At 45.2% G+C, this 15,078-nt stretch overlaps 1 protein-coding gene across 2 annotated transcripts in view; it reads right to left on the bottom strand.

Annotated features, from left to right (window-relative positions):
* Window positions 1-2,350: 2,350 nt before the first annotated feature.
* Window positions 2,351-15,078, bottom strand: part of LOC130248774 (galactosylgalactosylxylosylprotein 3-beta-glucuronosyltransferase 1-like) — a 28,127-nt gene continuing 15,399 nt past the window's right edge. Inside the window, exons 2-6 of one of the 2 annotated variants that reach the window (XM_056482795.1) lie at window positions 11,600-11,744; window positions 10,747-11,285; window positions 9,255-9,551; window positions 8,650-8,757; window positions 2,351-5,692 (exon numbers count right to left, since the gene is read on the bottom strand). In XM_056482795.1, the coding sequence (XP_056338770.1) occupies window positions 8,671-8,757; window positions 9,255-9,551; window positions 10,747-11,285; window positions 11,600-11,711 (1,035 nt within the window). In that variant the 5' untranslated portion in view covers window positions 11,712-11,744 and the 3' untranslated portion in view covers window positions 2,351-5,692; window positions 8,650-8,670. Of the gene's footprint in view, window positions 5,693-8,649; window positions 8,758-9,254; window positions 9,552-10,746; window positions 11,286-11,599; window positions 11,749-15,078 lie in introns of both variants that reach the window. The other variant, XM_056482786.1, reaches the window with a different exon arrangement.

The raw sequence follows: 15,078 nt of genomic DNA, 5'->3' as shown, positions 1-15,078 counted from the left end.
GCAACACTCACTGTTCTGTTGAAAGCTCCAGCAAGTACAATGCCAAGGACAGGAAAGAATTAATCTCTGCATCAGCTGTGAAACACAAAAAGGATTCAAGATTTTCATTGTATGACCTGGGGCCGCAGATGACACTTGTTTCAGGGCCAGCAGTGCTTTATGTTTCTCTTGCAATCCCTCCTTGGGTCAAAAATTTCCTACTGTGAAATCTCAGTGTAGGAAGAACTTGGACAGAGCATGTCTGCCTCCCTCTGTCTTGAAGAAGGGAGCAGCTGGACCCATTAGAGCTGCCCCACATCAGTGGCTCTGCTATCTTCCTTGCAGTCAGGGCTTAGTTGTAAAAATTTCTACCCTGTGCCAGTTCTTGGGCAGAAGCAGGTCAGATAGAAACAGCCTACCCCTGTATTTTCACCTGTGTGTATATTTGTTCTCCAGACTGGAAAACTAAATACAGCTAGGCAGATCAGCTGTCTGCAGAGGGGCCAGCCAGAACCTGTTTCTGTGCGGGCTTGGAGAGTTGAATCTCGAGGAGTGTCTCCCTAAGGAACCAAACCAACCACAGTTCCTCTCCTTCCCCTTCAACCATCAGCACTAAAATGAGTGGATCATAAATCCAACCATGACCCTTTTCCTCACCAGCAAGCAAGCAAGCAAGCTGGGACTGGAGAGCAAAGTACACGTCGAAACTTCCTGGTGCTAGCAGGTCTGAGCCTTTTCAAGGTCACAGTGCTCCTGTTTTAAACAGAGCTGTGGAAACTAGGGTGTGTTCTGAATTAAAAATGAATTGGATTGCTTAAATGCAAAAAAAAAAAAAAAAAAAAAAAAAAAAAAAAAAAAAAAAAAAGTGACTATCTTCACTGAAGTGTGGAAGGGAAGTGACAGGCATTTTAGCAACCTTTGAGCAGAGATTTATTGAGAGCAGTGATGGAGGAAAACAATGTGAGACTGGATCTGTAATAACCAGGCACTGGGCTGGCTTCACAGTCAAAGGTCTGCCTTTCTCGTTTTCACACAGCTCCCTGGGAAATTAAATTGAATGCATACAAAAAAAAACCAAACCAAGAACCCCACCAGACCAAACATCATCTTCAACAGAGCTTGAAATTAAGTTTGTGTGAGAGCCTCTGGATTGTCCCAAGGGAGGGGGCTTTCCCTCCCTCCAAGTGTGGTCTCATCTCCAGTCAGGCCTGAACATGATGAGAGACTGAGAGAAGTGCTTCACTCTGTTTAGTAAGATTCATTCTTGCTTCATCTTTTTCTCTCCCTTTCTCCTCCATGCCCTGTCTTCTGGGGGCTGCACTAGATCCCTGTTGAAAGTGCAGCAAAGTGACTTTGGGAAGCTCTGCCTTGAAAATGCAGGGCCCGAGTAGGGGAGGAACAGCTGGTGTAATAGAGTGGTTGCTACCAGGCTGGGTGCTCATACAGTGCATCATCCAGTGCCCTCTCAGTCCCCAGGGTTTCCATTAAGGCAAGAGGAAGGTAACATTACTCCTTCTACAGGTGGATGCTTTCAGCCAAGCAGAGCTGTCGCTCATTTTTGGGGAGTAAGGTGGTTTTAAATCATGATACTGTGTTTTCTAGTGAGGTGGATGTTTCAAACACTTTGGCCAAGCAGTTCTTTCTCAGCCTTTTGCAGGATCTTGGCTTGTAAACTTCACATTGTTCTTCTAGCAACACCTTTGTGAATGTGATTTTTTTTTATTACACAGGTATGAATTGGCTTGTTCTCTGGTATGCTAAATTTTCAGCATGGCTTCCTCGGAAGAGTTTTAAAACTGCTTCCATGTTTCTGAGAGGTGGATGCCTGCTGTTAAAAAACCCAGATAGCTGATGTCATGTACCTTGGACCAATGATAGAGTGAATTAGTGAGTGCTTTAGAAAAAGGACCTGGATATCCAAGCTTCTCCCAGGCTTGTGGAATAGCCAACAGTGGGCTCCTGTCAAGCTGACATTTCACTAATACAGCTTGCAGCGCCCTTCCCTGACTGCCTACCCTATATTTTGACCATCACTCACTTCTGAGTCATGGTCAGAGCCTTTACAGAGCAATCTCGGTAGGGATGGGCACCATACCCAGAATGACTGCTAGAGATCATGAGAGACAATGGAGTCTAGGTGATATTCTCCTGTCTCCTATTTCCTTTATCTCCATAATGTAGACACTAGTCTCAGGGACCTGAAATATTTTTGCTTGACTTTCTCTTGTAACATTTAGGTCAGAGGAAGAGTGAAATGAGTAGCCTTGAAATGAGAACACCAAAAATAGATACTTTACCCATTATAGATTCCACCGTGTTTTCCTGGAAAAGGAGTAAGCACTTAGGCTGCAGACAAGACAATGCAATATCATACTATTCACATCATATTTAATAATGCTCTAGTACCATTCAATATAAATAAATAACCATTAAAAAGTACTTTCTCGACATTCTCTTTTGTTCATCAACAGTATTTTCTGCAACAGGAAAGGTTTATAATATTCGTTGGTTGGTGAGCTGGATGAATCTCAGAGAACATGAATATCAGGTACTAATATGCTAGTAAAAACTAGGCACTGGGATGCCTTCTCTTGTTTAAATACTTCAGGCTTGATCTGCAGCTTCCCTCCTTACTGCACTCACTTCCCCTGAAGCCTTTAACCCTGACAGCTGCTTCTGTCCTAGGCTCTCCCACCCTGCTTTGCTGGTGAGCAACCAACTTTACTTGAGGTGCCTGTTACTTAACCACCCTTAGCTGATGCGCCTTGGCCAGCAGCAGTCCTTGCTGTCCTCGGGCTGCTCTACAAGGAAAAGAGTATTTGTGCTGAACAGGTCCATCCTGTCTGCTAGCCTGGCATATCAGCTGTGTACATTCATGCTGTCCATACAAGGTCTCAGTTCTGTACAATGTAGTGACTGACAGAACTTCTTGATTCACAGAAGGTCTGCTCCACAGGGCCAGGCTGGGGCAAGAATGGAAATGGTGCAATAGGGCTGGTCTTGAGAGCTCACTTTGACCAAGACTGAACTGACAGTGTCGTACAGACAGAAAGCGTAATTTTGCTTTCTTGTAAGGATGTAGAAAGAACAACTCTCTAAAAACATATATGTGGTGGGATCTGTTGCAATGGGAATGGATCCTTGCTATAAGCACTCACTGGCAGTGCCTAAACCCTGTGTAGGACCTGTGTGAGGTTAAAAGCCAGAGAATCATCACATCTCCCCTGTTCATACGGGCAGAAACCTTGCCCATCTCAGGAGAAAATGGAGGATCATAAATCAGCTCCTTCTTTCCTTTGTTCTTGCTCATTCATTGAAACCACAAAGAAATGGATTTAATCTTGGGTTAATGTTGGGTAGAAGCACTGAGCCCACCTGCCTGGTGGCAGGATGGGCTGGCAAAGCCCACTGGAGTGCAAGCCCTGCTACCTTCTGCAGAGGGCAGGATGGAAAGCTCTGACAAATGCAGAGTGAAAAGCATTCTGTGGTTGCTGGACTTCCTTCATGCTGTCTGGTGCCAGTAAGCTCTGTAAGGACCTTTCTACAGTCCAGAGAATGCATTGCTTTCTCAGCCCATTCAGTATTTTCTTCGTACTGAGAGAGCTGGCAGGGTGGCCTTGTACTGCTAGTGTGTTCATCCAGACATACCCTGGCCTTAGCCTCACTAAATGTAGTCTCCATTTCTCTAGTTGTTGCCTATTCTTTGATTTCTCCTGTCTCTCTCTCTGAAAGGAGGCATCTCATCCCCATTGCCCTTCCCATACTTTGGCCCCCTACTATAGCAGGATGTGTTGGCTGCTCCTTCTCCATTGCGGGAATATGGACCAACTCCCTCTCTCAGATACCCTTCAAAGAGCCCCCTCCATGGAGGCTTCCTGAGATGCCATGGGGACTGTCTGCTGAAAGAGGCAATCCTTTGCTCATGTTTTTACCCCAGTGTGATTGCTTGGGAGCCAGAAAATTAGTACCACCCACGTTTGTTACATAAAAGGACTGTAATTTCCTTCGCTGTACTGTCCCCTTTGCTGTGTTGCTTATTATTTTGCCAGTTTAAGATACCATTGTAAAGAAACCCCAGGGAGCACAGAACATATTGGTGAACACCAAGCTCTACTGTTCTGAGGCAAGAGGGAAATATTCTTTCTTCATGAATATGTCATATGACCTAAGCTAAAAACCAAAACTAAACAAGGAATAGGCAGAGAAGAATTCTAGTATAAATAAATCAGCAAATAAATAAGTTTCCTGCTAGCCCTGAATTTCTTGGGCAAGGGATGATTCCGTTGCTTATAACTTTCTCCCAGCTGTGAAATCAGTGATGTGTTTTGAATGCCTTAAGCCTTGTTTCTCGTGGCCTGAGTGAAGAAGGTTTTAAAGATCAGCTCATAGGGCTTTCTGGGTCATTCAAGGAATCTTCCTGGAAAAGTCACAGCGACACCACTCCCCACGCACACATATGGTACCAACACTTGTGCTTTTAATCTGGTTCATCCTTTCTTCAGTCCTGATTTGCACCTCATGTTTTGTAGGCTGCCTCCCACCTGGCTGTCTTCTTGTTTTATTGAGGGAAAGGGAAACCCCTCCACATGACACTGACTCCTCTCTCTTCACAGCACCACACACTCCTTTCAAAGTTCAGCTGGAAAATCTTGCCACATTTGTTATTTCAGTTATCATGTATGTGCTCAGGATAGGTTTCCCAATGATGTCTCCACATTCCTTGATGTTCTCACAGCAGATGACTGCAGGCTGACGGTTCCTCTTCTCTGAGCACTTCTCACCCACCTGCCTCTCAGAGAGTTGTCTTCCTCTCTGGAGGTCTAGAAAGCAAGTCCATGCACATGATTTGAAGCTCCTGAAGCACCTGATGGTGCTGCAGCAGGCTTCCAGGCCTTGAACACATTCAAGTCCACCCATTTTTGCCCCTACTTTCTGCTCTCTGCAGCAAAACACGGAGGCATGGCCTCTGAGGTACAGTACCTGCCATGTCTCCCAGAGCAGGAGAGGAACTTCATCCAGAGGGGTCTGTGCCTGGGGGTCTCAGATGGCATTTTCCACAACAACCTTAAGTGGGGACAGTAGAAGATCTGAGCTGAGGGATAGGCACCAGATCCCTTCTGAAGTCCCAAACTCCAAACGAAGTTTGTCAGTACAGCTTTTTCTCCAGTGCTGGAGGCTGATCTGTGCACATATCAGAGTGCATCCCTCCAAGGGAGATACTCTCATGCCAGCTTTGCTTTAAAGCTGTTTTGAGAGCACAGCAGCCTCAGGCCAGCAAGTCCATGTTTGTGCTTTAGTGGCAATTCCTGTCCTTGAGCTACTGCTGTTCACAGTTGCTGTACTGGTGCTGAGGTTTCACGATATGCCAGGAGAGACCTTTGGAGGCACCTGCACCCATCCTGAATTTCAGCCTCTGTACGGGCACAGCAGAGAATGAAGATCACATCTAGTAAGTTTTAACAAATGGTTAAAAGTACAGGGTCCAGTGGGAAAGGGAATAACTACTCTCCTAGGTGGGGAGGATCTCAGGGCACCACCTCAGCTGTGACTCTCCTTATTACCACCTCTTTGGGCAAGGGAGCTGTTTGGCGTGGTGACATTTGGGGGTGTTTATCATCCTCCAGCAGTGGAGCAAAGTGCTGGGCAGGACTGGCAGGGTGCACAGTTACTGTGGTTGCTGATGAACTTCAGGAACAATCACAGCCCTCCACCTCTGTCAAAACAAACACAAGGTGAGGTAAGAAGGTGCAAATACAACATCCAGTGTAACAGGACTATCCCCCTAGCTCAGACAAGCACCTTTGCAGCTATTAGTCAACATGTTCCTCAATGACAATGTGCATGGCTTTGGGCTGGGATACAGCTGAAGAGCTGCTTGTTCTAGCTGCACTAGAGTCTTAGCTGCAAGATTTTGTTTATGAATTAGAGAACGTTTCTGACAGAATTTTTTTTGCCTGCACTTAAAGACATTATTTTAACTTTTTTGTTAATTTTTTAAAAGAGTAGGAAAATGATATCTGAGGATTTCTATTCAGTTTGTCTGAAAGCTTTTGAAATGCAGATGAACCTTCTCTGCTTCCAAATTTCACAATAGCAGGAGTCCTATGCTAACCTAAGCACACTCTTTTTTGGAGGCCTGTAAATAAAAGTTAGCAATAAGAATAGGTAGTTTTTATGACACTAGTCTTCTGTGATAGTTTTCAGGACTTCAACAAAGAAAAAATTGAGGTGAAATTAATCTCCGTGTCCTGTTTTCAGAAGGCAAAGCCTGTATTTCAAGGGTGTTTCAATACAGTTGGCAGGGATGTATGCTGTGATAGCTTTTGGCTGCTCTGTGGCAAGCAGCCATGCAAGCAGTCCAATTAGAGATTAGGAGTACCAAATCCCACACCAAGCAATGTCTGCATAACTCACATCTGCAGGATTTAAAGGGAAGGAGGGCTCTGGGAGGTTTTGAAATTAACTGGCTTGATCTGATCCTCAAGGAAGACTAATTGGCAGGAGGGAAAGATGGAAATATTCTTCCTATTGTGTCTAAGAACAGAAGATCCTCGGGGGAACAATTTTGAGTCTTTTTTTTCCTCAGGACTGGCTTATCTAGATCATGTCTATCAAGGTTCTGAAGCTCAACAGCCTTGATAGTAAGGACCTCCAATACACTGTAGCCGTCAGCAGAGATCTCAATTTAAAATTTTAAGAGATGTAATCTAATGATTTTGCTTGATTGCCCTTGATTGTCAAGCAATTTACTTTGCATGTTTTTCCTGAAGTAGATGCCACTTGCAAACTTGATGTGTCAGACCAGCTGCCCCACATGACAGACAGTGGTGCAGAAGGGATTGTGGTCAAACTGACTGCTAATGAAAGTGCAAAGATCCTTAAAAATCAGCAGGGCTGATCCAGCCAACAATCTGCTTGAAACCATTGGAGAGGATGGCTTGGATAAAGGTATAAGTTCTGCTGAGTGAATCAGTGACAGTGTCTTGATCTTTTAGATTGGTTGCTTTCCTTTCTCACAACAAATGACTCATGGGGAGCCATTCTCGTGAGACTCCATGGCTGGTGCATTGCATTTCTTATGGAGGATGGCTGAGTGTTTGGCCAAGGAGAGAGGTAAGGACAAAAATGCCCATCTATAAATGGCACATTTGTGAAAACATCATGTCTGCACTGTGCATCTCCAGTGGAGCAGTCAGCCCCTCCTCTGGCAAGTAGGCAAAAGGCAACTGTCTGAGTTTTTATAGGCCTGTTAATCCTGTACAAAGTGAGTGATTCCTCCAGAACAGTTAACTGGACTGAGTCCTTATGAGCCAAGTCTGGGCAATCATAGCTTTAGGCAACTGCAGACTCAGTATGGGTGAATGTGGGAAGTGATCCTGTTGCTGCTATTGGATCTCACAAAAGCACTGATGAAAAGAGGAGCTGCTGGCTAAGCACAGGTATCTTGCATCATTTATGGGTTTCTAGGATGTCTGTAATATTAATAACAAGCTGTCAGAAATGGTGCAGGGTTTGTGCCCTGTAGGAGGGACAAGTAGGCTACCCCAGGGCCCCTATGGTGGCACCAGGAGTCTGTGTTTAGATGAGTGACTCCAGTCCCTTCCATCTGCTGCTGGGTGTGCAGGCACTGCGATTGCTTTGCACTATTTGTGTGGCTGTCACTCAGAGATCATGAGGTGCTGTGGCATGAATGCAGCTAATAGTGATGCACACAGGAGATCAGTGCAGGAGTTGAAATACTCATGACTGCCTGTATAAAAGCTGTCAGTTTTATTTCTACTAGAGAAATAAAGGTAGAGCTGAGCTGAGGTGTATATTGGGGTCAAAACTAAAAGCACTCTTGGAAAATCTTCCAAAGTAGGACTAAATCATTCAGCATCCTCTGTTCTGACACAGATATGAGTCATTTCAGAAATGACTTTTGGGGCAGGAATCTGCCCTTGAGATCAGAGGGCATAATATCTGAACTCTTCATCGTCATTCTCTTTCTAAGAACATATCGTGGTGGTTGCCATAATCACCCATCCTGCTGCTGAACCTGGCTCTGTGAACTGCAAAGGCACTTCCTAGTACATTCACCATCTCCCCTCAGCAGCAGATGTACTCCTGGCTCTGGTAGCATTGGTACCAAGCACCTCAAACTGAGAGAGTCTGTGTAGGTTGTGCTTTGGTGGTTCCTGTTCTGAGGTGCTTTAAGCATTCCATCAGCCTTTCCCTGCTGCGCCCACACCACAGCTGTTCATGCAGGATAAAAACTGAAGGGGGATGCATGAAGCACTGCACAGGTGGCAGGGCTGCTGGGACAAAAGATTGCCTGGAGAAGTGTGATCTCATAGGACAACTTCCACACCAAAGGGAGTTTGGAGCTGGATGAAAGAGTCCAAGGGCAAGGAATGTGGCTTGTCATTAATACTCGAGTGAAACTGGAGGATTCTACTGTCACTTTTCTCTCTGTCAGGCAAAACTCCCATATGGTCTGCAAGGAAGCTTGAATGAGCAAGAAATACAGAGCATTCGTGGATAAAGATGATAATCTACTTCTTCCAAAGGGTGGCATGGTGAATTACCAGAACAGTCACATACGGAGTTTTTCAGGAAATAACAGCAGAAATAAGGAAACCGGTACGGATTATTTGCCTTGCGAAAAACAATAAAGACAAAGATACTCACACCCTGGAGTTGGCTCTCTGCTTACACCTCTACTCTGGGGTCTGTAAATCCACGCTTGCCTTCATTAACCAGAGTGGGCCTCTCAGTTCTTGTGTGCCAGACCAACACCTAGAGGGAAGCACAAAGAGTTCAGGCATTCTGAATAGCATGGAAACAATGAGAGTGCTGCACTCATTGGGTGGGATCCTCAGAGAAGTAAAGTTCACAGCTGTTTGATGCATGTGATTCAAAGGGGTTGATCCTGGGATACACTTCACGGGCACATGAAACGTGACAAGGAGGAGGGATCATTCTAGAGCAAAATTCCAGACTCAACCCTCTGCCAGTCCTCCTGGATACTGGAAAAGCAATCTGGACACAAACTGTGCATCTGAGATTCTTTATTAAGACAGAATGCCTAGCACTGCTTCTCAGCTCTGTCTGAGTTTCACATCTGTGAAGAATTTAGCAGGCTTTGTCCATCTGTCTGTCCTAGCATCATTTGGCATTGACATGTGCCAGCACAAGGCAGGCACACTGAAAGGTGGAAGAGTGTGGCAGGAGGTTGTAAAAGCAGCCAACACCAGCAAGAAGACTGTATCTTTGAGATTTCTTGTCCTACTCACCTTTGTGCAGTTAGCTGCTTTGGGCTCCAGCCCGTCCATAGTCACTAAATCCTTCAACAGACTGGTTTCCTGGTAGCCTCCTTTAACTCCTTCCAGCTTGAAACTGGCATGAGGCTTCTCCAGAATCAACTTGATGCTGATAGCAAATCCAGCCATGTCAATAGCAAATGGACGATTAGGGTCAAAGACGGTTTTCCAGCCCACCACCTTCCCTGCTGGGTTCACTTTTGGGGATTCATATCGCAGCCCCCCAACAAAAGCCACTGGCCAGACTGAGACCCGCCTTGTGTAGCGCATCTGTGTGCCAGAAAGAGACAGCGCTGTGAGAATTCAATCCCACCACGTTTGTCCCAACCCTTTAATGCACCACGCTCTGCTTTAATTGGTACCTGCCCTCTCCCATTGACTTCTTACACAATCATAATTGCTCTCAGCAGCACAAGCTCTAGTTCACCTGTGCTGCTGTGTGAAGAGCTACAGCTTCCACAGCCACAGGGCAATTTCTTAGCACATTATTCTCTGAACAACACACTGCTTTTCTGTGCCTACATTCAGTCCCTCAGAAGAATGAAAACTTCTGATTTTCTCATTCCCACTTGAACTTTCACCTTTTATGGTAGAATTTTATAATTTTGTAAATGCCAAATACTACTTTCACCAGGCCTCTAGCTTTGTATTACCAAATCCACTCCAGCTTCACACTCATGCAAGTAATCCCCCTGACTGATTCATCTTTGTCCTCATCTATCCCAATTTCTCCCCCCACCTCCTGACTTGTTTTTCCATCCATTGCTACTCCCTAGAAGTGTGGGGGTTTATTGAAATTTTCAGAAAGGACCTGGAAGGAAGTAAGAAAGAATGAGCTTAGCAGAGACCTAACAACTCTGAAAACTGGAAATACGTTCTGATGCATAACTCTGCTCTTCAAGCAGCTTAGTACAGTTTGGCTTATATTGGTGACAAGAGAGTTTACTGGATTTTTGCAAGTGATGCTTGGCATCTCACAAAAGCCAGGTCTCCAGCAGAAGTCTGGGCAGGCTTTGGTGATCCCAGAGCCTCAGCCCTGTTGTTGTGGCTGGAACCCAGAGAACTGAAGGACAGCCAAGGAGTAAATGTGGATAGAAAGTCAGACAACTTTTCTATCATCCCTTACCCATCACACACCTACAACAATGCAGATTTATGTCTTGCCAGAAGTTTGTCTTTGATGCTTATTTAAATTAGGTCAGCTCTCCCTGAGGAGAGATATAAATTCTGAGGTATATATCCTGTGGTCCCTGGCAAGATGCTGGTGCAATGATGTGTGAATAACTGTTCACATCTGCAGCCTATAGAATGTCAAATATATTCTTTGCCCTTTCAGCTTGCATCTGCCCTACACCCAGCTGCCACTCCATGCAGAGTCGGTGAGATCTTTGCAAGTGCAACTGGGCTTAAGAAGCTCTGCAACTCTAGCCTGCTTTTCTGTCCCATGTAATTTTATGTTTCTTACCTCCTCAAAGAGCTCCAGGCTGTAGGTGTTATCATCATCAGCAAAATAGACTACACCTTCTGGTGGTGCGGTGTTGCTGAAGCTGTCCCTCAGCCAGTGCAGCCCCAGGTTCCTCTGTAGCGTACCCCTTGGGGTGTGGGATGGGATCCAGGACAGACCCAGCTTCAGGCTCTTGGGTGTCTCTACATTGAGGTGGGTGAAGTTGAGCCCAGCCTTCTCCAGGAGATTGGATACAAGGTTGGTCCTTCGTGGAGAGTCCTCCACCACCACCCAGTGTAGGTTCTGTACATGGAGGAAGGTGTTGGCCAGACGGGTCAGCTCAGCTTTTTGTACTGGCCGGGTGTAGGTAGGGGTGATAACAAAGATGGTTGGCAGGGTGTCTGACCATGGGGGAGGCCTGGAGTATACATAATTCTGGATGATTTTAGGCATTGCCCCTATGCTTTGCTGCTGCCGAGTGCATGATGGGAAGCCTTCTTCTCTCTGTGCAGATGTACCATTAAGGAGAGCTTTAGAGGTCACGTTCTCATCTGTCTCTTCTGGGACAAAACAAAGGAAGAAAGGAAAAAAAGAAGATGTCAGAGGACTAATAACTAACAGGCTACATCCTGTCCAGGGAGGTACACATCTATTTGGAGTTAGTGCTGCATCCTCTCTCCAAAGCCAGCCTAAGGTGCATGTTTAACATGCTCTTAAGATTAGTTTATGTTCTTGCTGTCAGCAAACCCCGAGGAGGCCTTCAGGCAAGTCTGTCCTTGTTTAACCCTTCTCATGAGAGAGCATCCCTGCTGAGGGTTTGCAACAGAAGTCACCACAGCTGCCAGCACATTGACAGCAGAATTTTTGCACTTACTTCTTAGCAGGCTGAGGTAGTGGGTGGTTGGGTACTGGTGCCACAAGGTTAGGAGAAGAGCCCATGGCAAGGCAATCAGGAGCGTGGTAAGAAGGTTACGTCTCCTCAGCATGCTGCAGGGAGCTTCCAATGCCCAGGCATCTCCCTACCTTTCAGAAAAGGAAAAAGAGTAAGGCCTCCAAAATACCAGTCACCAAAAATGCAGGGAGATATGACAAATGTTTGGCTCTGATCCAGTGAAGCGCTGTCTAAGTTTGCAAGGAGATCCATTAACATTTCAGGTCCAAACCATAATCCAACTTGGCCAGCTCTGGTGCTTTGGAATAGAAGCTTTTAGCTCTTTCTGTTGCTCTAAAGAACCTCCCATTATCCCATGATGAAACCACTGTCCTTGAGTTAGAGTTGTTCATGTTGCTGATTCTGAAGCTAGAGATGACTGCTACTCGCCCCCCCTCTTCGAGACTTGTGTTCATTCCTGAGCTTTGTCGTGACCATTTAGTTTGCTTCTTTTGTACAACTTTTTAGAACTGTGTGCAAGATTTGTGTGCCTGAATATCCAACTGGACAACACAGTCAGATGTAAGGCATCCTCTAGATAGCCAGCACCTCTTAACGCTTCTGCAGTGTTAATTCACACTCCTTAGGCAGATGCATTGAGGCAATCAAACATGCATGCTATCACCTAAGTGCTCCACAAAATCCCTGCCTTGGTCATTCCACAGTGCTAGTGATGCCTGCTGAATGCTTAATTATTCATATCCCTTTCTGATTGTGGTTTGCAGTGTTTGGCCATTGCAGCATTCAGTTGAAATCATAGACTTTGGAGTACCCACCACTTTTGGAGTACCAAGCTCTGCCAGATTCCCCTGCACTTCTAGGCTGAAGGCATTTTGAGGGAAAAGATTGATGGCATCACGCTGATACAAAAGATTGAAAGGAGGTTCAAATTGGTTTGCTCTAAATTCCTGCTCTGCTAGAGATTTTTAAGTGTACTGAAGGCCAGTCAGCTAAAACCAAGGTACTTAAAGGGACACAGGCACATTTTATTCAAAAGCAACTCCTTGCCCAGGATTTGGGTCCAGCAGCTCGTCATCTGTCCAGAGGACAAGGATTGCCTTGCTTCAGCCTTAGAGAGTTGTGTGAGAAGAAAAATGACAACTGGTCTAAAATGGCTCTGCAGTGACAGCAGCCACAGGGTACTCCTGAAATATATTAGGAGATGCTATTCTAAATTAATCCTCTGAGACCTCTTAGAATCAGTCTTTAATTGTTTCTCTGACATTTTGCCTTGGTGTCCTGAAAAAAAAACGGATTTCAGGGCTCATCAGTGCCCCACCACCATTAACTGTTAATCCTATTTCAGCCACATCTGACAGAAGACTAGCATGTCTCGGCAAGTCCTCTTGTGGACAAGTGGATGTTCATAAGCCCTATTAAGGAAATTACTCCAACAAGCTCATTCCTTGTGACACCAATGGTACCTATGCTGGAGCAATCCGTTAGGGAAACATATTCCCACTGACCGCTACCCAAGCCAACCATTAATGGTGTTAATATCTAATGTTTCTTACCTCCTCACTATGGTGCCCATTTCACTACTTTCAAGTGATAAAAAACTGATGAAGAAGTGGACCAAGGAAGCTGTGTGGCCAGGGACACACAGGAGTGTTTTGGTGATGTGAGCAGGAGCCTTGTGTAGCAAACATGTTGGCTCTGCTTAACTTCATTGCTTTTTGATGACTAGGTCTGGGGCAGGTACAAGAGTGTCCTTCAAGCTTTAGTGCCAAAGGCATAGGAATTTGGTAAGCTTTGCTATTTGGTAAGATCCAGGCTGGATACAGGGCAGGATGGTGTTACCTGCACCAGAGACTGCTTTCCCTGCAGGAAATCTTTTCTCTTACCAGCGTAGCAGTGCAGAATAAAGCTTCCCATCACTCATAGCTGTGAGAACAGACAGAGCCACAAAAAAAATTCAAGGATTGTTATTAACAACTGCAGATACCTAGGCCCACCCAGGCCCTGGCTCAGGGTCATCACAGCTCCTTGCTTCCTCTAGTATGATTGCAATTACCAATGTCTCTGCACCAGAGTCAGGCAGCCAGTGCTTCTTCCTTTTAATAAAAGGCCTTAATTATACAGACACATTTTCTATGCAGCAGACCTGCTACTGCTGCAAACTCAGGTTGCTTCTGGAGGGAAAGAGAGGAGGAGGCAGCCCTGGAAACTGTGTTACCAATAGAGCACAGAGGATAGGGGATCAAAATTAGAAGAATTTTTAATAAATTCCCTTTCTAGTTCTTTCTCCTCCTCCCACTTCCAGCCAGCCCTGTTCATGCTTCCCAAACACTGCAAACAAATGGAGATGCTGTCTGTGTGTGCAGCTCCCCTGGTGCTCCATGCTCATTTATTTCTACATGCACCTTCTCTCTATTGCTTTTCCAAAGCAAGCAAGGCTGAAGAAATTAAACCCTGCATAAAGCCCCAGGTAGCTTGTGAACCTCACAGAGGAGCTGACTTCAACCCATTTAAAAAAATCTCTATTGGAATACTTTATTTTCTCTTTAAAATATTACCTTGTCACCCCTACTGTCTCCCCCTCCATCCATCATGCGTGCTCTTCTCTGTTGCTTTATAGCTTTCACTTGTCTTTTCTCAGTCCTTCAGAGTCTCTCTTCTTCCCTGTTTCCAGAACTATGAGAATCCCCTGACTTACTAATAATTTTAGCCTTTGTCTTCTGTCCTTACCCACACAAAGGCCCTTTGCATTCTCTTAATGTCCACCCCTCATGGAATATTTCCCACAAAGTGGTCCATTAAAGCCTCAGTCCATCCTTTTGAAAACACAGCATCAAAATCCAGTCACATATCGATGCCTCTGGGTAGCCTGCTGATGGCCCCAGTGGGGCTTACAGAGACTTACTGCACATATTTTTACCTACATTTTGTAATTAAAACCAAAGTCTCCTAAGTGGCTCAGATTAATCGCATGCCTACTGGCAAACATTACAGTGTGTATTCTTGGCACAATCTTCCTTCTGTCTTTAACCCCTCTCAGAGTAGATCCTATTAAATGAGATTCAAGATCAGAAGAAATTTTTGCGATCATCTAAACTCATCTCCTGTGTTCATCTGGTAATTCCTGGATTTAAACTGTAGAGGGCAGGGACCATCTCTTAATGTGCTTATACAGTCCAGCACTGATCCCAACGGGAGCCTTTGGATGTGATTGCAATACAAATATTATTGATTGTACTCTCTTGCTGGCTCTTCTCCTCCCTTGCTATTTTTCCTGTCCTGTCTATTCCCATTCTCTTTCCTTTTATTTTTTTCCTAGTGTCTCCTGCAGCCCTTGTTTGTGTTACACACCCTTAACAACATTAGCTGAATGTTTGATGGATGCCTTCAATATGCTGCCTGTAGCCTTCTTGCCTGTTCTCCAATTACACATCCCTCTTCTTAATTTTATCCATCAATCTTCT

Source organism: Oenanthe melanoleuca, chromosome 1 (genome assembly GCF_029582105.1).
Source record: "Oenanthe melanoleuca isolate GR-GAL-2019-014 chromosome 1, OMel1.0, whole genome shotgun sequence".
Classification (NCBI taxonomy): Eukaryota; Metazoa; Chordata; class Aves; order Passeriformes; family Muscicapidae; genus Oenanthe; species Oenanthe melanoleuca.
Note: the sequence above shows the minus strand (reverse complement) of the source record. Positions and strands in the feature narration are given on the sequence as shown.